At 29.2% G+C, this 26,947-nt stretch overlaps 1 protein-coding gene and 1 long non-coding RNA gene across 2 annotated transcripts; both read right to left on the reverse strand.

Moving 5' to 3' along the window:
• Positions 1-3,274: 3,274 nt before the first annotated feature.
• LOC114388104 (galactan beta-1,4-galactosyltransferase GALS3-like) lies at positions 3,275-6,604 on the reverse strand. Its single transcript, XM_028348436.1, has 2 exons — positions 5,301-6,604; positions 3,275-3,833 (listed from the first exon to the last, which is right to left on the reverse strand). The coding sequence occupies exons 1-2, from the start codon at positions 6,497-6,499 to the stop codon at positions 3,485-3,487; spliced, it is 1,548 nt and encodes a 515-aa protein (XP_028204237.1). The 5' UTR covers positions 6,500-6,604; the 3' UTR covers positions 3,275-3,484.
• Positions 6,605-25,390: 18,786 nt separating this feature from the next.
• LOC114386566 lies at positions 25,391-26,225 on the reverse strand. The gene is made up of 2 exons (XR_003661112.1): positions 25,719-26,225; positions 25,391-25,617 (listed from the first exon to the last, which is right to left on the reverse strand). It is a non-coding gene; the product is annotated as an uncharacterized LOC114386566 (long non-coding RNA).
• Positions 26,226-26,947: the final 722 nt, after the last annotated feature.

Raw genomic sequence — 26,947 nt, forward strand, 5'->3', positions numbered from 1 at the left:
GGTCACAACGACATGCCTAAAGGTTTAACAGAATGCTTACAAACAAATCACTTAGAAATAAGATTCTTACATTGATAGAGATTTAAATTTGAATCTTATAGAATATAAGTCGAATTTTTACCCACTAAATTAACATTTGTTGGCTCATCAGGATTTTAATAAGCAAAATTTATTAAGATTTTATACAGGGAATTGTTATTACAATGTGTGACTTTCTAGGAAACTCACGTCATGGACTTATACAATTGAGTTATGTTTTTCTAATGCAATCATGAGATTAAGAGATGAAGAAAGGTGAAAACATGAAGAGTGTAGTTGAAGGCACCCAACATGAAAAGCTAGTGAAGGAAGGAACAAAGATGTTGACTAATTTTGAAGGCTCATTTTTGTTGCACCATATGTACATTATGTGCATGTGTCGGCTGGCTGAGAATGTGATATTAGATACCTCGCAGCCTGCCCTTCAACATAGTCACACCAAAACTTTTTAACCTGTAAATAAAGCATGCCAATAGCTTGTAGGACCCTGCCTTTTTTTACCGAAACAAAAAAGATGGCATGTGGACCACATTATCATATAGCAGACTATATATGCTTTTCAATTTACCCAGTTTCAATATGTATCTCAAATTTTCTGTGAATAGGAAGTGGGAAAAAAAAAACTTACCACCGTTATATTATTAAATTTTTACTCATGTGTCATGGATTGTGGCTCTCTTTGATGCCATTCCTTAATTAGCATATACTCTTTCCTGGTCCAACCGACAGAAGAACAAGGTGCCCCAATAACCGATGTAGAGGTTCAGCTAAAGCCACGTATTTCTAGAACATACAAATGAAAATTTCAAAAACCCAGTATATTAGAAACAGGTTATAATTGATTGGTTCAACACAAAATGCATCACCAAACGATGCAATAGAAAAGTATTAAACCGTTATTTTAGTAGAAATCGAGTTAAAATTAATGTAGTTAAAATCAACAATTTTCAAATTAAAGTCAAAGTTGATTAAGGTGAGAAGTAATTTTCCACAATTGTAAAAATTTGTTTAATATATTTTAAATATTTTAGCTAAATATTTTCTAGTGATTTTAAACCGCCAAAAAGGATCCATCATAAAATGTAATTAAATAATACTACAAAATAACAATACAACAATATTTAAGGATTATATTTGAATGTAAGATTAAAATCATTGATAGACAAAAACATCATAAAATAAGACGGGTCAATTTTTTATTTCAAAGACTAACAAAACAAAAAATAAAAAAAATCACGAATAAAAACATAATTAACCTTTTATTTAATATAAACTATATCATATTATTTAAAATATACCACCATATCATTTAATAATTTCAGTATTTTAAGTATCCAATTAAATGAAATTATGGTATGTTATCAAATGAAAATGTAGAGGCTTAGAATAATGATGCATCAAATCAAAGTCCAATAAATTATAATGATGTTCAAGATTTTTTTTTCTAATTAAATTTCAGGCATCTAAAAGATTACACGCTAAACTGGCTACCAATAAAATATCACACGCTTTCTTCCATTTCCTTTTCTCTCCATTTCTTAATTTTTCGCGTATCTTTTTTAATTTCTTGATTTCAGATGCAGAATTTAAGTATGAATCTTTGAAACTTGTTCTTAAACAGGCACCATAAAGACAACTTTGACTTATTAGGAATTACATCTGCCATTACATCATTTACAATTTGTAGATGCAATTGCTTTGCTATTATTTTTAGGATAAAATTGAAAGAAATTAAATTCTGCGTACTGAAAGTATGAAACTAATAAAATATGAAATTCTGCCATTACATCATTTACATCATTTCAAAATATTTTTGAAATAAATTACACATACATTTTATAATTTTATTTTTTAAATTATAATCGTTAGATTTATTTAAAGTATGAAACTAAATAACATATATTTTATGCTTTTAAATATTTTTAAAAATTACTTTATCCCCTATAATTTCTCACTATTTTAGCTTATCGTTCCAATTTGTTATATTACGAAACTTCCTAAAAATTTGTGTTCAATTAAAAAAATAAAAGGACGAAAATCTCACTAATATATTTCTTATAAAATTTGGTATTTCTAAAACATAATAATGATTCTGTTAAAGATAATTAGTTACCGGTGACTAATGGTTCAATCATGTGCTGTTATAATACAACTAACAGAAAGAACACTCTTGTCATCGACATGTCCTTTTTGACTTGTCCTAAAGCTAACCCCTTTCATCAATGACTTTGCTCCCAAACAAAACAACGTTCTGAATTTTCCTCTTCCATAAAAAAGGGTATGCAGTCCTCAAATATACATGCAATTAGGTAGTTCTCTTCTCTGCAACAGGGGCGTGTTCGATATTTCGCTCAGAATACGTATACTTTTTTAAATTGAATTATTGAAAATCTCTCCTAAATGGTAATACACTAATACATGTCTTTTCCAACAACCAAAAAAAACACTAATACATGTGTAAAGTAAAAATAACAAATTAATTATCATTATTCATTTCAGCTTTTGATATTAAAATATATACCAAAGAAGCTTCTGATATTAAAAGGTACTATCAATTTAATTCTTAATTTAAGATTCTATTAGTTATTTAAAACTGTAATATTAATGCAAGTCAGAAAACAACCATATATCTTATTAATTTTCAACTTTTGTTCGTGTCAAAAGACTAAAATATGTAATATGTAATGATTATCAAATTTAAAGAGTAAATTAATAATAGTCAAATTCAAACAAAAAATAAATAGTACTAAAATTATAATTAACCCATTATATTACTTAAGAGACTAAATTAATAATAATCAAATTTAGTTTCTTTTGTAATATCAAAGGACCAAATTAATCAAAAACTAGTTTTAAGAATCAAATGGACACTTCACTCATGTCATAAAAAAAATTAACACTTTACTCGATAATCCTTAATTCAACAGTAAATTTTATTGAAACCAAGAAGTTAGTGTTGCATTAAAATGGAAACAGAACCTCTTATTATCAAATACAAAGGAAAAAAAAAAGTAGTACTTATACCAAAAAATTTTAAGGAACAAGAATCCGAAGTAGAATAATAATAAAAATAGATGCATGCATACCAGCAAAGCAATAGGAGCACATTCGCCACCCTCCATATGGTGCCACCTGTAGGTGGGGATGCAGGCCCCACACCGACAAAATAATTGAACCATTCATCTTTATTCATTATTTTTTTTTTACAAAATGTAAAAAAGAAAAGAATAAAAAAAATAGGGAACACAAAAGAACTATTAAAAATGAAACAAAGATCATATACCCATCTGTAAATATAACACATAAAAAAATTAAGAAAAAAGAAAACTATCAAACAGGAAAGAGAAAATAAAAGAACCGCTCAATGAATTTCTACTCTAAAATACAAGTTAAATTATTTTTAGTTTAAAAAATAAATTAAAAAAAAGGTTGGCACTTGGCAGTGTCATTGCCGTGTCTTCTGTTGTACCCTATCTCCGATCATCTTGAGCTCAAATTTCTTGATCACACCAGCAATGTCCCTCATGGTGGTGTCCAAAACATAGGGGGTTTTGTCATATGTGATTTCTGTTGAATTTATAAGCATTTTACAAGATTCTCTCTTTTCAGCTATGGTTCCATGATAATGGTAGTACATAATTTTCCCTTCAGTTTTGTGAGTAGTCTTTCCTGCAAGGTTCTGTGACATGTGAACCCCAGTTGCATATAAACTCCTTGGTTGCACTGCATATTTTCGATCTCTTCTAATCCCTTTCTTTGAATCTTTGTACACTAGCTTCTCAAACCCCCATTTCCTGCAAACAAAAATTCACATACCACAACACCATGTGAGACCACGAAACACCCCCACATAACATTATATGCTAGCATGTCACACAGAATGGTTGACAACTGTGTAGGCAAATGTAGTTGTCAAACCCAACTGTAAAGGCAACAAGACATTCCCACAGCACAAACCAGCTTTCTTTTCTTCTATCTACATTCAGCGTATGGTGGAATTGGACAAAACAGCAAGTCTAACTGTGGCTGAGAGAGTGTGAAATTAGGAAACAGTAATTATCATGAACATGTTAAAAGGTTGAGTGCACCCCCAACAAATCCGTCGCAATCAAAGCTCTTGTGGACCAGGTATCACGGGTCTTATTCCAAAATCAAAATCAATACAAGCGAACATTCAGGAAAAAAGAAATCATAATAATCATTCCTAGTAAGCACGCTCTATGATTTATTTACTTTTTTTCCTTTCAATTGCCGGAATTAACACGATATTGACATTTGCCACAAGAGGCAGGGCAAAGTTACTAACAAGAGGACATATATGTGATGGAATTAAACAAATATTCTGAATTCTCAGTTTCACATTTAAGAAAACCTTTCCACAGACAACAACACCAGCTTGCTATTTTTAATATAGTTAACACTATCCAGCTAATAAATAAGAAATAATAAATCACCCTTGAACAAAGTTCAAAGACAAACACCACATCTTGACCTGTCCACAGGAATGGGCTAACTCCAAACTCGTACAAACTAAATCAAATCCCACCTTCCACACTAGGGAAAGAAACAGCACGCAACCACTCAAGATCCACGACATTATCAAACACCAAAACCAAACAAGGTAAAAACCAATGACATCACATTTGTTCCTCCAAACTAACCACCCGCAGTAAATGCTCATTACACTCCCCCACAACCATCCAAGATTCCCTTGTGCCTAAACTAAACCCCGAATCAATCCACCTCAGAAAACCTCTACAGATCCACCTACTACTAATCTCATAATTGTTCCATCAACCAAAATCCCACAACCGACACAAAAAAACAAACCCCCCATTAGCTCCTTCAAGTTCGCAGCACACAAACACCCAAATTAATCAACAATCCAACACATAATAAAAAAATAAAATAAAAAGCAGTTAGAACTAAAACATCAACCAATCAAAATCACAAAACTTTTGGCGAACCCCATCAATATTTTTTGCTACAAGACTAAAAATTTGGCAAACCCCACTAATTTTTTTCGACACGAGTAAAAAAACTCCTTCTTGAAAAGTAATCTTGTTCAGATAAGATAAGTATACTGATAACAAGATGTTTCTTTCAAGTATTTAACGCAGTTGCATGTGCATACTTAGAGTTCGAACATCAAATCACCGGTTAAGTTGATCCGCATCGTATGCTTGATGGTTAGGTTGGCGAACCCCATTAGAATAAAAGCAACAAAATTTGAAAAATTAACAAGTATAACGAAAATGTACCTATATGTCTTGCCGTAATCCGCAGTGAGGCAGAGCTTGCTACTCATTGGCATCTGTTCAATGGTGAACTGAGAGTACTCGGAGAGCGAATCAAGCACAGACTTAATAGTACTCTTGGGAGGCACATAGATGTACTCATCCACATCAAAGAAAAACATCCACTTAGCCATAAACTTATACCTATGCAAGCAATCATTTACCACCATGAACTGGTTATGGTAATACCCATCAAATCGCTCTTGGTCCCTTATATCATGCAGTGTCACATACCCCAAATCCATCCACGGCTTCAACACCTCCAGAACCTGCGCATGCACCCCACCCGCGTCGTGGATAACAAAATGCGATTTTGGTCCGAAGAACTTCACGTGGTACGCGATCCACTCCCTCACGCGCTGCGGGTTCAGGTTCCCGTAGAGCGAAGACCCACAGTACAAGTAATCGTATTTGGGCTTCGAGGAGAACAAGGTTGTGTCGAGGGTGCGAGGTTGTTCCGTGAGAGCTTCGATTCTATCAGTGGTGTTGAAGCTGGCGTCGCCGCCACCGGAGGTGGAGGCGAAGAGGACGAGCTTCCCGCCGGAGTTGTCGGCGTTTAAGGGTTCCGGGAAGGTGCAGTTCACGATGACGACGGTGTAGACGTGGCCGTAGCCCCAGTCGGGGAGGATCTTGTAACCGACGGTGGAGGAAACTTTTTTGTTGTCTCCGGCGAGTGAGAACCACGCGCACTCGTAGGTGGGTTTGGCGTAGACGTGAAGAGGCTTCGAAGCGATGCCTATGATAGCGAACGTGTTGAGGCCACCTCTGTAAGCGCCCATAGTAATAAAGTTGTAGGCTGCGGAGCCATAAGGGTTGAACACGCGCTTTATTGTTCCGTCGGGGAGGACTTGCTCTGACGGCGGTGGCGGTGGCGGTGGCGGTGGCGGCGGTGGTGAAGTGGTGGGAGAAGATAAAGATGCAACGAGTGGGGGTGCTGGTGGTGACGTGGCGTTAGTTGAGTTGGAAAGTGTGGGAGTTGTTTGGGTGACGCGTGAAATGCAGACGCGGAGGTCGGAGGCGGAGATGGTGAAGCGGGAAGGGAGGAACTGGAGGAGCGTGGCGACGGCGCAGAGGAGGAGGAGCGTGGTGAGGAGGAGTTTGAGTTCGGCGGCGTAGTTTCCGAGCACGGCTACGTAGAGTTTCTTCTCTCGGTCTTTGGCCATGGGTGAAGGTGGTGAGAGTGAGAAAGAAGAGCTTAGAAATTTGTTATGTGGTTTCTGTTTTAGAGGGGGTTTGGGTTAGGGGCTTATAAACCCGGGGGGGAGAATATTTATGTCATGATATAAATTGGACCTATTATGGTGATTGAGGCTTGTGTGTGATCTGTGAAACGATGCCATCCATCTAATGGGGATTAATTTATTTGCTTCGTTTTTAATTACACAAACCTTAATACACCGGATATAAATAATATGTTCAAGATAAAATTGAATAGTTTGAATAATATTTAAATAAATAATTCTTAATTTGACTATATTTATTTATCGATCAAACTTTAAATTAATGAAAGTCTTTTTTTTTCTAATGAACCCAAGAATGAAGATAAAAAATATTTAGATATTAATTTTGTTATTGTTCTCTAAGTATAATTAGAGTTTTACCTTGAGAATTTATGTTGGTTTTTAATGTATAAGTGAATTAATTATAACTCTTCATTCTACTATATTATTATGTAAGAGAAAAAAATATAGTAAAATAATTATCATCTTAATTTTTTAATATAACATTAATTATTTTTTCACTTATAATATTAGTGGTGAATAATGAAATTTATAAATAAATTAATGATAAAACAAAATTAATTTTATAAATTTTTTTTTTGCGTAAAAAATATAGAACGATAATTATTATGTAAGGGAGTAAGATGAAATTTTAATTTTGATGGAAGAAAAATACAAAAATTCTAGTGACTTAGTTACCGAACATTTTTAATCAACTAATGAAGTGGTAATGGGATGTTTGCTTGTTTTGTAGTAACCGTAACAGTAACATACTATTATCTTAAAAGAAAAATAAAAACTATTTTTCTCTGGATATAAGATTATTGAGAAATTGTTTATCTATTTCTTTTATAAGACTCTTCGAATTTTATTTCTTAGGTTAATTATTTTTATCAAAATACTACTCATACCTTTAACTATTTGACAATTCTTATAGTAGTCAATTAATAATAAATATTAATATAAAATCATTTTTTTCTTTATCCGGATTGGGGAGAGTATGACTATAGAATAGTACTAATTAATTACATGAAAAAATGAGACAAAAAATGAAATGATAAGTTTCAATAATTTTAAAAGTAATTTAAAAGAAAGGGTCTTAAGGTACTAGTTAAGAAATAAAAAAAAATGTTTATCGTAGAAATTATATAGAAAAACATAAAAAAATTATTGACAACATAATTTTATGTATCTTAGTAAAAAAAATTATATTTTTTTAGTCCTGTAATGAGTATGTCAATTCACTGGATTAAAAATTAATTCGTTCATAATACTATAACTTCTATTAACCCAAATAATTTTTGCACATGACACGAATCAACCACAAAATTGTCCACTATATAGATCATCTTTATGGTGTGTGAGGGCAGAGTGTTTAAGATTATATCAACCCATCATGTTATGGTGTGTGAGGGCAGAGTGTTTAAGATTATATCAACCCATCATGTTATAAACCTTTTTACCTTTAGTTATTGGTTTAATGTTATTTTTGTTTTATTATGTTTAACTTTTATTTCATTTTGGTATGTTAAATTTTAAAAGTTTCATTTTAATTCTTTGTATTTTTTAAATGTATCGTTTTAATTTTTTTTAATTTTTAGTTAAAAATATTAGTGTTTTGTTAACTTTTAAATTTTAAAAAAATGATTAAAATGATACATTTTAAAAATATAAAAAATCATAATAAAACTTTTAAAATTTAATATACTAAAATAAAATAACTGTGAAACATAATAAAAAATATATATTAAACCTTTATTTATTTAATTATACTTTTAGGACCCAGGTTAGCACTAACTTTTTTCATGGGTCTAATTTTATTTTTTTTAATTCAGTGGGTGTAAATTGCAAAGCAGTGAAACCATCTTATGAGTTGGTATTTATTGTTCTGAATTTTGTTTATGGTTGCGGTAAAATCAAGGGTTTTTTTTTCGCCTTTGCTTTAATTAGTTTAAAGGAGCATAATTAAAGGGATAGAGGGAAAAGAGAGAGACAAAGGAGCTACCATGGGGAAAAGGATTTATCTTTGGGAAGGGAGAAAGGGGAGATTACATTATTGTTACGAAAAAGTTATTGTAATTAGAGCCGAAACCCAAAAAGATGAGTGGGACCATGAGAATTGAGGAGAGAGAAAAACAGAATCGAGGAGAGAGAAACAGAGAAGCATCGGAAATGTTACCGTTAAGTTAATTTGTGGCTATGAGTTGTAGGATGGGATAGGATAGATGATGTCCAGCGTTCGGGTGTCAAGTGTCAACAATCTAGAGGCCATATCATCTCACCCTTTTAACCCTCGGTAATACCACATTACTTTTTCATTTTTTACCAGACCAAATGACCAATGTCTTTTTTGGCAATTATTACAAGACTTTTAAATTAACTGTTACATTATCGGTTTGTTTGGTTGGAGATAAGGGAGTGGAAAGAGGGGCAATGGATAAAATTGGATTTGTATTGTATAATAAAAATAGGAAGGAGACTTGTAAAAAAAAAGTCCATTTTGATTGTTCCTAAAAGTGTAAGACGTGATAAATGGTCCTTGAATCATAAAAGAATTTAAATTTAATTTTTGAATGTAAAAAAATGCATTAGATTGATCTTATTATTAAATTTGTAAAATTATTTTTTCATTAAATTATATTTTTTTAAAATAATTTAATAATAAATTATATTTTTTATGATTAATTTGATATTAAATTATAAAGTTGAGAGACATTTAACTGGAAGACTGATCTATCATACTACATGTACAAATTAAATTTAAATTCTTTCAAAAATCAATTATCATTGTCTTATACTTTCAGAAAATAAAATAGGTATTTGAAAAAATAGAAAGTAAAGAGTTAAATAGTGAGTATTTTTCTACTCTAATTTTTCTTTCTTTTCATGCATTTGTTTATATCTTTTTTTTATTTTTTTCTATCTCTTTTTAATTAAATACTTTAATTTTTACTTTATTTCTTTATCACCTATTTGTATTTATTCAATTTCCTTTTCTTTCTATCAAACATACCTGTGTTTATTATAGAAAATGGAAGAAAAAAATAATGATAAAAAATATTTCTTTTTTCTTTTGTTTAATTACTTAATATGAAGAGAGAAAACTAATAAGTGAAACCCTAGGGGATTTCTAACACTAAAATATATTTTGGGTTCTTAATACGCATTTTATGGATTCATTAGTGCAACATATAATTTAAGAACTTTCAATATCTTATATTTCAATGCTAAAATTTACACTAATATGAGTTCTTAAATTATTTTTTATTGAAATTTCTTTCTTTCTCTCTCCTTTGTTAATTGCTTTTATGATAAACACAAGTTCTTCAAGGTTTTTGTGGAAGCTATGGTTTTTCAGGTGAATGCTAACTCATTTCTCTCCAATGCATGATTGAAATAAGAACAGAATTTGTACTTTAAGAACCTCAACAAGAATGAGTGTTGGAGATGCCCTTAGTTGTCTTTCTAAAATGAAAAGAAAAAGAAGTATAAATGTTGCTTTATATATTATATGGTTAATATATATGTTATTTTATATACTTGATTAGTTTTTTTTTAAAAAAAAAAAAAACTACCATACAACCTATAAAATCATCAATTTTTCATTCATTTATTTTCTTTCATTGTCTTTTCTAAACCAAAGATACCATTAAGTTATTTGACTAATTTAAAAATATATTTCATCAAATTAGACTTATTTGATAAAGAAATTATTTAATAATTTGATAATATGTAACGTTTCAATATAAGTTCTGAAATAGTATTTTAGGTGACATTTGAATTTAGAAATCTCTAATTATTATTTTTATTTTTATCCTTATTACCTCATCACAATTTTTTTCTTTTACGTCTGTTTATATCGTTTTTCACAATTCCACGGTTCGTTTTATTAATAATTTTAAGTCCATCATATAATTTATCAACTTTCAATTTTCAATTAACTTGTTCACTAATTTTATCAACCACATCCTTTATAAAAAAAAAGTTTAAATGAAGAATTATGTTTTTCTCTTACGTACGTGTAACATTTTTTCTCATGTCGGAGAGAAAATAGAAAAGGAAAAATCTCACAATCTTGAGCAATAACGTTTTTATCACCAAAAAGGAAATGCTGTTTGCAATTACGCAAGAACTTTTTCTAAGTAGTGTTAAGCTCTAGGCCACAAGATTTGGAAAATGATTGATATAAGGCAAAAATCACTTGTCCAAAATTGATTGTCCACTGGAACTTACCCTTTTCTATTTTAAATTCTCCCTCGTCAAATTTTGCTCTTTTTCCTTATAAAAAAATATTTCCGGAAAAAATAGATAATGCATCTAATAGATTGAATTAATTAAATAATTGTCAATTGAGCTGCTAAAGTAACAGTAGAAGGCTAGTAGCCATAAATATCACACGAATAACATAAATAAAATAAAGTTATAATCACTGTGATCTTTAGGTTGGATATATTTGTCTAATATGATTATATGACAAGGTCCATTGAAATGTTTAAAAGTAAACTCATTATAATATTTCTTTTGCGTGCGAAAACTCATATAATATATAAATTGGGACCTAGAAGTAGGGAAATGTGCAGTAAAAAAAGTAGAGGGAAATATTAGTTCAAATAATTTATCAACTTTCAGTTAATTTTTATTTTTTAATCAAGTTATTCACAAAATTTATCAACAACATTTTCTGTCAAAAAATTTAAATGAAAAATTATCTGTGTTTTTTTCATTTCCGTGTAAGTAACATTTTTCTTGATGTCCGACTGAAAAAAGAAGAAGAAAAATCTAATGATTTTGAACACAAAAGATTTTATCACCAAAAAGGAAATGTTGTTTGCAATTACGAACTCGCAAGAATTTTTCTATACAGTAGTGAGTTCTAGACCGCAAGATATGGAAAACGATTGAAATAAGACAGAAATAACTTGTAAAAAGATGGATTGATGAGTAGAATTTAACCTAAATCTTAATTTTGGTCTCTTATAATTTTAAATTTATGATTTTAGTCTTTTATTTTCAAATTTAAGACATAGTTCTCCTATTTTTTATATTAAGCAATTTTGGTCCTTTTAAAAATCTTAATAGGAAGGAGAACTCACAATCTTCTATTTAAAGATAAGATAATAAATCATTAAAATATTTGTTTAATTAATTTTATAAACACTATTTTGTATATATTATTAGTCAAGAGTTATTAATTTTTTAAAATTATAAAAAAATTATAAATTAAGAAAATATTCAATGTGTAAATATTTTTAATGTTATTTTATATAATTTATATTTTTTTATTTTGAATAATTTACATATTTTTTTATTTTATCAAATTATAATTAAATTTCATAATTAATATATAAATTATTTTGTAATTAATATTAATACACATATTATTTTTATCAAGATCCTTTTTATTTTTCACTTTATTTAATCTCTTGTCACATAAGTATTAGGTTTGTAGCCTATCGAAATGTCATATCAATACTAATACATCACATCAAAGTTAACGTTTGACTTTAACAATCAATTACAACTAGGGGTTGTAGCAAGTCCTATGCATCAACTTAATATATCCTCATGCAATAATTAATTGATTAAATTAGTTTTTTAGTCTTCTAATTTATTTTTTAGATTCAATTTGATCCTTTAGTTTTTGTTTTCAATTTGGTTCTCTAATTTTTTTAAATTGATTCAATTTGATTCTTCAGTCTAAATGGTAAGAAATCACGCTTTGTACTGATTCAAAACCGTCACTAAATGGTTTTAAACCACCGCAAAATGCATGCTTTCTAAACAAATGTATCGATTTTAAAAATTAAAGGATTAAATTGAATAAAAAAAATCAAAAGACCAAATTGAATCAGTTTTAAAAATTAGAGAATCAAATTGAACAAAAAAAAATAGAAAACCAAATTGAATCAGTTTTAAAAATTCGAGGATCAAATTGAACAAAAAAATTAGAGGACTAAATTAAACCTAAATAATAAATTAGAGGGCTAAAAGACTAGTTTAATCTAATTAATTACAACTAGGAATTGGAGCAAGTCATATGCATCATCTTAGAACTATCTTAGTTCAATCATAAATTAATGTTGTTTTCTTCAATTCAACAATATATTTCACAAGACAAATTGAGTTCACTCACACCTAAGAGTCACAATTTCCTTTTAAAGCAAAATAAGTCAACATGAGATATTAATTCAATCACCAATACATTATGCACACTTATCAAGAAAACAACATTAAAAACACTTATCATCCAATTGCAAGTGACATGCAGAAGGGAGTGGCAACCAAATTTTTAGAACAATGAAAAAAATTCACAAACAACATATCCATGTATGAAATTCATGAGATATGATGATGAGCAATGAGAGACATGTCACACCTTAGATGCACATAAAACACTAATAGTTAATCTAGTCAAAGATAGACCTACACACAAATGGAACAAAGAAGTAAAAAGAGTAAAATGCACTTCCCCAAGTCAAGTAAGCATGGAGTATCCAAAAGAGGAAAGTCAAGACAATAGTGTGAAATATCATCATACTTCTCAGTCTATCGATTTCTAAAAAAAAGAAACATAAAGGAAGAAAAAGATAACCTAAAAATTGAAATGACTAAGACTATAATGCAAGAAAATGAAAAAAAAAAATAGAATGCTTGAGTTGTCTCCCCAAGTAACACTTGTTTAATGTCATATACTTGATGGTATGATATTGCTCAAGGTGACATAATGAAAACAAATAACACATCCTTGGTGGAGAGATATAACAATTAAGGTCTATTAAGTCTTATTTGCGAATACAGGCATGAAATCTTTGCTATATAAAAATTTCATGTAAAAAAAAATGAATCATAGATGCCAAAGCAAGAGATGAGAGTAGTCAGCGTGGTCATTTATGTGAGAAAGTCTCTTGTAGTGAGAGTGCATTATCACATCTTATAACTTTTGAGTGAGAATACATACATTTGTAGAATGATACACAATTTGAGTTGGGATATAGTTCTTGTAATAATATTTAATATAGTGATATATTTTTTAAATGATTTTGTGAAAATAGACAAGAAATGTCGAACCATGTTAATTATTGTATATTTTATCTATGATCTTTTGAACATATGAGTGATTTTGTTAGTGTGCGGTGTGTGTTTTTCCCAACATTTAAAACCCTTCCAAATCTATTGCCAATGTTCAAAACACATTAACATGCGGATTTATCATTAATAATATCTTTAATTGGATATTAACCTCTTTAAAAAAACTCCAACCCTAAGTACATGTATAAGAATAGTATTATATTAATCTTAGAAGATAAAATTGAGTATCAAATTGACAACATAGAACTCTCAAATTTTCACTTTCATGATAATAAACTTATCTTGACACAACTAAAGGTATCCATGTCACAACTATTCTTCTTTGTCTTTCTAAGAAGATTAAAATATGTTTTTCATCTTCATAAAATTGGAGGTGTACGTTCTTCATGTCACCACTACATTTTTTGTATCCAAACCTACAATTATTGTTTTGTACGTTGATTATACATATAATTGATATAAATGTAATATTTTTTACATTAATTATGCCTATAAACGGTGTGAAAGAATTATACATGAAAGTTCGGATATCCGAACCTTATTTCGAGCCAAAAAATGATATATTTTAATTTTATAAGAACAAAAAACATACTAAAAATTTTATAAAAAAAAATATAGTTCAACTATACAATTTTTTTAATTTAACTTTTTAACTAAGTTTGTCAAATATAGTCCAACTATACAACTTTTTTTGTTACAATATTATACTACCATCTTTTAATCAAATGCATAAATGACTTTTGATTGATTAAATTTTATTATTGTTTCTTGCTGTATCATCATGTTATTGAATATAGGTTAAATTAGCTTTTTTTTTAATTTATTATTTAGATTTAATTTGATCATCTATTTTTATAACTAATTCAATTTAATCATTTAATTTTTAAAATTATTTTTTTTAAAGTATATTTTATGATAGTTTAAAATCTCAGAGGGATTGTTTTAAATCGTCATAAAATGTCAATTTTTACAATTTAAACTAAAAAACTAAATTGAATGAATTAAAAATTAAATAAGAAAAAACTAAAAAATCAAATTAAATTAAAAAATAAATTAGAACATTAAAAAATTAACTTAAGGTTTAATATATTATTGCATCCAAGTGCCGACATTTCATGTGAATAAAAACTTCAACATTTTTTTGGGGGGATAAATTATTTCAATGAATTGAATCTAATAATAGCATCTTCACATCTGGAGATGCAGAAATGAATTAAATTTCCATCTTCTTTATATATTCTAATCTATTTTGATTAATATGAAAAGTTATTACACACTACGTCAAGTGGTCCATGCATGTATATATATATATATTTGATCCAGTTGTGCATGGAATATATAGAAACAAGAGACCAGTAACTTGATACGCGGCAGAGGAGAGAATAAGAAGCCTGTTGCAAATATCAAAATCGACAGTCTCAGAGACAGGAAATTTTCTAAAGATGGGTGACACGTGGAGAGCTGTGGGGACGGGCAAATATGACTTCTTGTACGAGGCATATGCTGCTCTCTTTGTCTGTGTCTCAACGTCAAAGACAAGTGTCCACATACTCATATTTCAATCACACATTTTAACATTTTTCACATATTAATTTCTGTCCTTCATGTGGTCAAACAATTAAAATTGAAGAAAAAAGACTGAAAAAAGGATGAGAATGAAAGTAATAATGATCGACTAATTTGGCTTGAAACGATTTATGTGAGATTTGTGAGAATTTGCACGATTACTTTTGCATGTAAATGATAGTTTTTTTGGTTAATTACTTATTATGGTGATGGGAGATAGTTAATTACTACTAATTAAGGTAATGGTTAATTGCATGTAAACGATTAGTTGTTTATCTAACATGTACAACTCGTAACTTATTTATATTTAACGAAGAGTCTAATTAAGAAACCGCATCAAAAAAGAAACTCGCAGATATATATCTATATATATTATTGAGTAAATCGTGGTTTTCGCTTTTCAGTGTCGGTTCAGTTTATGAAAATGGAAACCAATTTTTCTGTCGGTCAATCAATTCTTGTAAACTAAAAAATAAGACTAGGTGAGTCCAATCAATTCTTAAAAACCATAATTTTTTATATAAAAATAAAATATAGAGACCAATCACAGTTTTTTTTTCGTTTAACTGGACCGATTCTTTTAAAACCAAAATTAGTGAAACTAAACTGTCGTTTAATTTTAGCAGCACGTTTAGGTTTAAACAGAAGTAATTCTTTTAAAATTTAATTTTACAACAAATAAATTTTACAAGAAAAAGAAAAAAGAAAAAAAAATATGATGCAGTTAATAATTTGTGATAAAAAGAAATAAAGAGAAAAAGTATTTTATGAATTATTATATAAATATTCGATACAAACTCCCACTCTTCGCATGGGTGTAAGTTTAGACTATTTGTTGTAACCTTTTGTGTTTGGTGAAAAACATTAACAATTCCTAGCTAGAGAGATCACTTAATGTTTAAGAACTAATTGAATAATTATAACTAGACAGAACTGTTTGTAATTCAAACTTATCATTTGTTCAAGCCCTAATATATTGACACTTTACTCAATATTATTTAGGAATGTCTCCTAATTCTACAACTTTTTAGATAATAAAATATTGTTACAGTAGTATACGCTTTCGTACAATAATATGTGAACATCTTCACACTCTATAAATAAGCTCTCTTTCTATTCAAATATTCAATCATATTATACTTACATCAAGAGTAAGAAATATATTAATAAAATATTTATTTAAGATAACTACAATACGAGCTAATAATGTACAGTGTATAACTGGCACTATAAATAAATAAAATTCTAGTATAAAATACTCAATAATTTAAGATTCGGGTAGGCATGAGTACCATCATTATAATTAGGGTGCAATGTGTGGACCACGGTTCTTTATTTGCAATCTTTCTATACAATTCTACGTTGGACATGCCCCTCTTCTTATTGTGACACGTATCATGGTTTGCCACGTAGGCACATTTTGTGCTGTACACATGTAATCCTTATTTGATCTTCATTATTAGTGGGACCTTGTTTTGATTATTACCTTTCATTTTTCTCTTTACAATGATGATTGTTATTCTTTATTTGTCTCCTCTCTCCTGAGAAGTGTGGAAATTTTCTTGCACATTTTGCGCATCGGATTGAATACTTGCACCCCATCTTTTTTGTATTTTGGATTTGCTATTTAACTATGCATGCTATTTTTTTTTTTTTTGATGCTTTTGGAGTAAACCAAAGAAAAATGCAAGAGCCATGTGTAGAACCACTCCAAATTAATCTTACATCTTCTTTTTCTTTTATATACAAGCAATGAATGCCCCTTTGATCGAGAGTTGAGCCTCATTGAACTGTTATATTCTTCATACAATTTCTTGTGTTCAATTAGTTTCACCCACAATTTTAACAGAAAAGATAAGTTTAGCATCTAATTGAAAAAAAAAATAGAGGATTTCAAACTGGTTAACAAGTTCAATTAGTTTGGTTAAAAATCTGAATTCATTTCGGTCTCTAAAATGAATTTCAAACTGGTTAACAGTTCCATTTTTTATATGTTTATTTTCAGGTTAGAAGATTTTAAAATTAATCCTGAGTTCTGAATTGATTTTGAGTTAAAATAACTAAAAATAAATTTTGTATTAAATTAAAAAATTATATTGAATTTTATTTTTAACTTAATTCAATAATTAAAACATCTAAATATAAATTAAATCATATCAAAATTAATTTTAATCAAATTCAGTTTCATTCAAAATTAATTTTTATCAATGTTGATGAAAAATATACTTAATTTAATTTCAAATTTTAGACTTAAATATGTTATTGGTGTTTGTAAGTTAACGTTTTTTTTATTTATGATCTTCTAAGTTCATTTTTTTTTAATTTTAGTTTTTATAAGTTTGACATTTTTTTCAATTGTAGTTTTTCTAAGATATTTTATTTATTTTTAGTCGATGTAAATTTATGTTTTTTTTTTTCACTTTTGATCCATTTAAATCCGAATTAATAGAAACTATAAATGAAAAAAAAATTGAATATTAAAATGACTAAATTAAAAAAAATGTACAAATTTATAGGGATTAAAAATAAATAAAACTTGCATGCACCAAAATTAAAAAAACATAAACTTATAATGAACAAAAATATATTTAAATCTGAATTTTAAAACTCAAACCCTAAATTTTATGGAAGAGTTTCAATCAACCCGATTAACCTAAATTATTTTGTCACTTCTAGAAAAAAAGAGCAGACCGTCTTAGACATACCATATGATTTATTCTATCTATCCATTTTTAAGATAAGTCTAATTTGGTGAGGAACAGGTACGAACTTTCAATTCTTCTTATATACTTGCTCGTGTCAAGTGCCACAGCCGAATAAATTTCCAAATTTTATTTTTTAGCCAAATGACGTATTTGCTCATGTACTACCAATGTTAAAAATTAGTTTCCCTTCAATAATGTGATATCAGTTTGACTCATGCTTCTTCACATAATAGCAGCATTTTGGAATAGATTGATAAAATTTATACCGATTTTAGTTAAAATTTTACTCTCATTTCATTTTTGTTTTTGTTTTTATGTTAGGCAATGAAGGGAAGTTTTTTTTTTTGGAATGAAAAAAAGGAAGAGTTGAAGTCGAAATAATAAAGAAAAGCAACAAAATGTACAGAGGATTCCGATCATGACAAGAGTGTCAAGGATATTAATTAAGTCATGTTATTTTTATTAATTCCTTAATTAGATCTTTCAAACTAATAGCTTTGGGGGGAGGGGGAAACTCCATAATTAAACATCTCTAGTAATTTTTTTTATCAAATAAGTTAATTGACGAACTTATAAATTATTTGAAGGGTTAATCGTAAGATGTTTGAATCAATAAATGAAGCATTTGCACATGTACAACCAACTTGTTAAAAATTTCCTTCTCTGTTCAGGAATAGTTTGTACGTTTAGATTTTATTTTATGGATTACAGTATACATTGTTGGATCTATACTGTGTCATATTAGTGGGTTAGGTTGCAAGCTAAGCCTATCATGATTTGGGTTAAACAAAATTTTCAATTTGGGCCTGCTGAAATAACATCTTAGCCGAAAAGGGAGATTACTTCCTACACTTCCCCTATTCCCATATTCCTTCCGGAATTACCATTCCGGAAGATATTCCAGAAGTGCATAAAAAAACACTCGCCGAAATGATATTTTGGACAAAACATGAGCACAATTTTTGCGTCTATATATAGGCAATTAGTTCCTGCATCTAATCTGGAATTTAAAATTACATTTCAAAAGGCGTTTTCAAAATGTAATCTAGAATAAGTGTTTCGGAATCTTAAGAGGATGCAGGTAGCAAAATTGAAGGTGCAGGAAGCAATATATCCTGGTTAAATTGAGCTTACATTTTTCATTTTTGTGAATTTATAATTTTCTTTTACATTAATTTATTTTTATATTGCAAATTAGTAACATTAAAATTTTAAATTCTTAAATCATTATTTTTTTTATAGAATTTTCTGTTTTCTCCGTTAGTTACATATATTCTTCTAATTAAGTTTAAAAAAGCTGTGTAATGTTTAGGATATTTCCCTTTGCTTTAACAACTTATTTGGATGTGGTAATTAGGGAGATGGAATTAGAGAAGAGAACAATAAAGAAGAAACTTAATATTTTTCATATTTGGATGGGTTAAAAATTAAGAAGGAAATGAAATTTGTATTAATGGAGTTGACCAAAACCATTTCCTTCCTAAGCAGATATGAAATTGGATAAAAATAATTTGTTATTAAAAAATAAGCATTTTTTATGACATGAAAAATGAAAATAATTTTTGTTAAAACATAATAAGGTAAGAAGTTCAAATTTTTTTTATGATACTTATTTAAATGGTTTAAAACCTAATTACTTTTTTTCCTTAAACAAAAACATTTTATTTGCTTTGTAGGAAGGGCATAGGCCCGAAAGGAAAATGTTTATCACTAACACAGACTCTATGTGGATTTATGTCCAATTAAATTGACTAAAATGATGTTTTAAATTTGAGAAATTAAAAGCAAACATTATCCTACTTTGATGGACTAAACATATTTAACCCCCACCCACCCCCCAAAAAATAAAGTTAAGCTCTTGTATCTGATGTAGCCGAGCGTGACCCAACTTCACTAAGCAGCAAGCCTCCATTGTCTCAGGTTCTCAGCGTTTCAAACGACTAGAAGAACAAATACTCATGTGGTAAATGTAACTAATATTAGATGTTCATGGTATTTGTGTGTGAAATACGTCATTTTATGAAAGTACACTGAAATATAAAATCCAGTTGCTTTAAAGGTTTATTATCCTGTATGATGGAATAAAAAATGAACTTCATGAGTAGTAATAAATGAAACATATAAACTGGGAGATAGTAACTTCTGGACACTACATTTAATGTCTCACAACACAAGCAATTTTTTTGCATTGCAAGTACAAATGTCACCAGCGCGGGACGGGGGAGGAGAGTACTCTTCCGCTCCCTGTCTTTGTCCCGTCCTTCCAACATTACCTTGTTTCCCATCTCTATTTTCTATAGTGGGGTATTTTTTTGTCTCGTCTTCGTTCTCTTTCCGTGATGACATATGAGAATTTTGTTTTACATTAAAAAATATGAAAAATTAAAAAAAAAATATTTTATCTCAATTTTTCAACAATGAAATCTACGAAGATCCGTGCTAATTTTATTTTATATTTTTTTACTAATAAAATATTATATTAACTCTTATATTTATATTATACATATTATAAGTTATGAGAATATATAAATAAAATTCTATATACGGGGATATGGATCCCTACGGGGAGTATAGTTTTCATTCCCAAATTTACTGTGGGACATTTTTTATCCCCATTTCTATTTATGTGGGTAATTTTTCCCGACTGTGGGACAATCCTCACAAAAATCTAGTTACGAAAAGAATTGTCATGTCTAATTATAAGTGATGTTCAGCACATATGGCTATACATTTCCTGAAACCTTCTACTTAGATGGGTTAACTTCTTAACATCTATTAGCATGTTTTGATTGCAGGCAATCCGAATCCCCGCTTCGAGAAGCAAGCTCCTCGATACTTCTGCGTTGAAGTTTTCAAGGACTTTGTTCTGCAGTAAAATGGCCGGAAAAACAAACATGCACTATAACACCCAAATTTGATGATTGTGCTTAAGTGCTTCGTTGTGGTTGTTAATGCTTTTCTTCTCTTGTAGATCACCATCTTGAACTGTGTCTTATTCTTTCTGTCATGAAATATACCTGGCTCTCTTTTCTGCCTTATTATTTACACCCATTGGCTGATGCACGTTATGTGTTGCGGGGGAATTGCCACCATCAGATTTTATTTATTTATTAATGTATATAAAAAAATTATCCCCATAAAAAATTATATATTATTCTCATTGGATTTTTTTAACAAGTCCAAGCAAATATAAGACACTCAATATAAAAATTACATGCTGAAGTTCAAATCATTTAGTTTAATTCTCATTATTATTACAATAACAAAACAAAAATATACTACACAACATAGAACACATTGTTTACCATCCTTAAAATAATTCAATAATTATTTAGATAAAGATTATTTAAAAATATCTTTTAATAAAGTAAAATATAGATTAAATTATTTTAATATATTAGATTGTTATATTTTTTGAAAATATATTAGTATAATAATATATTAGATTGGATAAAAATAATAAAAATAAGAGATAAAAAAGATTGGTTAAACAAATCTCAAAAGATATAATTTCAAATAAAAGTTTCTCTTGATATTAGTGGGTTGCTCAAGGATTGAGAAGAAAGAAAAAAAAAACAAAAAAATTTTGTTTAGACAAAGATAACAAAAAACTTGAATTACTTACTTCAAGATGTGAGTAAAATATATATCTTTTCAAAACTTGTATGGCATAATTCTTTTAGGAGCGCTTTTTCTTTTAATGTGTTCTTGAGATAAAGAAATCAGAATTAATAATGTTTTAGTGTTGGTTATTTTAATGAAGGGTGTTACATTTTACACACGGAATTAATAACTTATCACACATTTGATTACAATGTGAATAATTTTTCATTCCCTTGGACCCTCCCAATTCTCAAAATGGTCAAACACCACGGTCTCACCCTAAATCACTTTGTCACTAGCTTATACTTTTTTATTCATTTTTCCAAAATCTAATTAGATTTAATTCCTAAACTTATTTAGTTATTGACGTTCACGGAATCATAGTTTTCTCACTCACGGACGTGTATGTTGTGTGCATTGGTAGCATTGTTGTCTTTGCGGAGTTGTGGTTTTTACGAAATTGTAGTAAGACTTTCATAAATAAAAAATCTTTTACTCTTTTCAAATTTTTAATATAAATTATTGATGAAGCTTAATATAGTGTAGGGGAAGGGGCTTTATTTGTAAGCAATAGGGAGATTAACTTTATTATGTTTTTTTTTTACCTTAATTAGCTTGCGAAAAAAAATTCTTAGAAGTTGATTTTGGAAAATCTTCTTGTTGATCCGGGAGAGAGGAAATAAATATCATGTTATCATTTTAATGATTGAGATAACATCCGAAGAGCTTATTTGCAAAAAGGACTTTGTCAATCAAGAAAACATGATTTTCCAAAACGACAAATTGGAACTCTATTTTGAAAGTTTAATCCTAATTGGTTTTCGAAATTTAGTAATTAATTGTAATATTATAGTGTATCAAAAGATATTGCATTTTGTTTGTCCTGTTATCTTATGAGACCTGACATTGGAGAACAAAAAAATGTTGATGCATTTTTGGTCAATGATTTTTCAAATTGAAAAAAAAAGATAGGTTGAAAACCCATATTGGAGAATTTGATAGTGTTCACAATCAAGCTTTGAGAAATTGTCAAACATTAATGAATAGAAAACATATTGAAGTTGCTATTAACATGCAACTAGACTTGGTGAAAAAAAAAATATAATTCATTTGAGGCAACAATTGACTATGTTTGATTTTTATTGAGGCAAGTTTGAGATTTCATGGTCATGATGAATTAGTTCATTCACAAAATTAAGGTAATTTCTTTGAGCTTCTACATTTTATGGCCAATCGTAATGAAGAGATTGATAAGGTTCTGAAAAAGGCTTTTGGAAATCTCAAACTAGTGACACCTAATATTCAAAAGGATATTGTGACAGCTGCAGCTTGTGAGATCACAAAAATTATTGTTGATGATGTTAGAGATGATTTTTTGACCATTTTGATTGATGAATCTTGAGACATATCAATTAAGGTGCAAATGTATGTTGTTTTACGTTACATAGATAAAAATGAGAGTGTCATGGAGAGATTTTTTGGTCTTGTTCATATTTCGGATACAAGTGTCAAATCATATGAAAGATGAATGGTTGAATGATTATTTAGTTATATAGAATATTTTTAAAGTATGAAAATGTGTAGATGACAATTATAATTTATAGAAACTTAAGTACTTCAAATTTCTTTTATCATGATGTCATATATTTTGTAATACTTTATGATATTTTACTTTTATAAAAATATTAAAAATCATTTCTCATGCTCACTAATAAAAATTTTGGATCCACCATTGTCTACACCTAAGTATCTAAGAAAAAAGAAGAGTAGGATTTTATTGGCTCTTTTCGAGTAGCTTGTCACTTGTCAGTTGGCACTTGGTGTGTGTCAGAGTTCCGTATTTTTGTGTGGCCTATCAACCACAGTTCTGTGCCCATATATTCCTACGGTAATGAAGGAGCTAATTTGTGGACAACTTGGTTCTTTATTTGATATATTTTCTCATTATATCTGTATGGATGTTTATGTCTATATTGATGCTTTGGCTTTGCTTAGATCAGCATAATTACTAGATTTATGGAAAACCAAATAAACATTATGCCTAGCTATCTGTAGTAAGGTGAAACTAATAACTGTTATAACAAAAACTCTATAATTTGTTGGGCCAAAATCTGTAAGAATGACACATAGATAGATCAGTTTTTGAGTAGAGGCACTATAGCTCAATTTGTGAAGAGGATAAGTTAGAATTGTTCTCTAACCTCAATCAATCATACTAAATTGTTCCTATACTCCTTTTTCTAGTCTTTACCTTGGATACACCAATGCTGGAAACTCCAAGGTGCATGCAAAGTGCTAACTGCTAATTGCTAAATCATATGCACATTTAGAGTTTATAACTCGGAGTCCAAACACTTGGAATAAGATCATCAAATTGATGTCTCATGTCTTTAATCTATAGAATTACTGCAGGAAATTCCATATGAAAAATGAGTGCAACAATTAATTTTTTGTCTTCACTCTTCGAAAATTTCCACCTCTGTACTATTACCTTTTGCTTTCACAGGTACAAAGAAGTCTATGTTCTACGTGATGCATGCATTATTGATGGTGATTTCTCAATTCCGAGGCTGTGGAAGTTTAAAGAAGAATATTTGAAGGAAATGCAATCCGCTTCTATAAGATTAGTTCAGCCAACAGTGCCCGTTAGTCAAGGAAGCACGAACACTTCAAAAGAGTAATCATGTTGCGGAATATGATGGATACTTTGAATACTTCTTGTTCTAGCTGCATTTTATATATTTTTTTTCTACTTTTATTGTTTAAAGTTTTCTACTAATGCATACTATTAAAATATCATAATCATTAAATAAATTGTGTTATTTTATGATGTTCGCAATGATTTATCCTCCGTTATAAAACATCAATTATGATTTATGTTTTATGATAACTACGTTTAGACCCACGTGTTAGGCAAAAAATTAAGGTGTTGACTGAGGCCTGAGGTATCTAATCTAATCTACAATCAAAATCTCATTATAATCCACTGAGGCCTGAGGATTATAGTGTGTGCAGTAGCCAAATGACAACACTCCAAATCCTGAAGAAAAAAGCACACGAAGACATCTCAAAGAAGAGTCTTAATTCTTAAATCAGCAACTCCACAGCAACAATAGAATTAAAAAATCTCTCTACCTCGTTATCCATCTTCAGAGACTTTTATCCTTCAATCTAAGAAATCAAAATCAAAATTAGAATAGAAGTACATTTTGTCTACTAGTTTGCCTCAATGATCTGATCAAATCACCCAAAATATCCTGCCTTCCGAATTCAAGTAATCATGATATTCATTAAATGTAAAGAAATTCGATTTAGCTACAATGCTTAACTTAGCAAGGTCACATCTGAGCAAATAAGAACTAAATTGTGGACTAACAGCAGTTGAAATAATCGATTTCACAAATTTATAAACTGTAATGGTGATGTCAGACTACCAAACATTCAGAAGGGTGTGAAGAGAGTACACTCAACCATATATCACAAAGCTCTAGAAGAGAAAGAGAAGAACATATACCAGAAATGATGACCAAATAACCCAAGTATCCATTTATTATGAAGATTCTGATAATAAAATACTCATACTAGGGTAAGGATCATTGTTATCATCCCTGAACAGCTGTGCTGTGCGGCTAACCCCAAATCCACTTTAGTGGGATAGCCATTATATTGAAGATTACATATACAAGATAATGATTTATATTATATGTAGGAGTAAAAGTGTGAGATGAAGTACCACATCAAATAGAAATCGAAAAGTTGAACACTATATAAGTGAGGAGAAGATCCATAAATATTGGTGTAATAATTTATACTATATATGATTGCTCATGACTTGTAAATCTTCCTTTATCTTGGCTTTCGAGGCACAACATTACAGTTAATTTTGAGAAAATATATTAAATCAGATATATCAGAAACAAAGACTACGAACATAAACTACCCAAACAGTGGCAAGATATTCGTCCTCAATTATATATCAGACACGTGAATGGTTACATTATATATCAGACACATCACAATATATAGGGGAAATATTTACTTTTTTGTGTTTAGTATCTCAGAGATAACTCTGCCTTCCAAACATTTATAGATAGCATCCTGTGCGAATAAATTGCAATAAGAACAAACAAGTTAACAATCAATCAAGATCAAAATTTCAATTGATGCTTCAATTCAATAGGTCTAAAAAGTTAACTTACTGGAGCCTAAAGAGCAGGAACTATGAGAAGAGAGTCTTATAGCCAAAACCAAAGAGAGGAAGAGAAAAGCAATGAGTCTTGCATCCTCAAACTGGACTTTATAGCATGAAGTTATGCAAGTCCATAGATATTAGAACATATTACTCAATTCAAGTATCAGGTGATTTTATTGTTGTTAATTATACTTTTCTATAGAAAAGTGATCCAGCAAATCTGATGAATACTGGAAGAGAACCATGTTAGCAAAGAACTAGTTGTGGACAGTTCAATAATCTTGGAGATTCTTCACCTCAAAACAGCTTTTTTTCAATAAAGATAATGACACAAGGATTCACAGACGCACAGAAACAGTTAGAGGTAGAAGATGGAATAGGTATGAATGTGAGAAAGAAAGTGGTGCAAGATGGATTCTCTGTCTGGGGTCACATAAGTGATGAAGTTGACAATGGATGTGATGTGTTGGATCAATAATGGTGACCGTGGAGAGAGAGAGAGAATGCTGGAGAAACATCAAGTACTACACAAGAGTAGGTTGAATAATTAAATTCAAGTACAAATATATCATTATATAGTATTTTCTAAATTTAATCAGTGCCATGCTTCACATATCAAAGAAAAAGAAAAATCAGTGTGACCATCCTTGAGATACTCATTACAATATTAAAAATTAAAAATAGAAAAAGCCAAAAGTTTTTTTTTTAATTCAAATGTATAAAATGCGTTTCCTGTAAATTTTAAATGTACTCAGATATGATTTTTAATAAAAATTGTTTTAATTCCTTAACTAATGTTTTAAGGAAATGGATGGACGGAATTCTTAAAAATATTAATACAGTTTGTTTTAATAAGTTTTTAGTTGAATTTCTAATAACTGTTTATTTATTATTTTTAACTAATGTTTGTAAAAGTTAGTTGATAAGATTTTTTTTACAAAGAAAAAAACATAAGAATGTTTTTCTAACAATAAATCATTATTGGTCTTTTTTGTTTAATATTTTGTGATTTTTCTAATAACCACAAAATTATTTTTCAATAAGTTAAACAATCACGTCTATTTTTTTAAATGATTTATTTATTTATTTTAAGTAACAGGGGGTGTTTAATGAAGAGAAAAAAGAAGTGAAGTAAATGGTATAATATTATTTTAATGAATACAACGCACTTGCAAAATTTCACAAAAAATCTAATGCAAAAAATCATTTTGGTAGAGAATGTAAATCAAACACTAA

This window comes from Glycine soja, chromosome 15, assembly GCF_004193775.1.
Source record: "Glycine soja cultivar W05 chromosome 15, ASM419377v2, whole genome shotgun sequence".
Lineage (NCBI taxonomy): Eukaryota > Viridiplantae > Streptophyta > Magnoliopsida > Fabales > Fabaceae > Glycine > Glycine soja.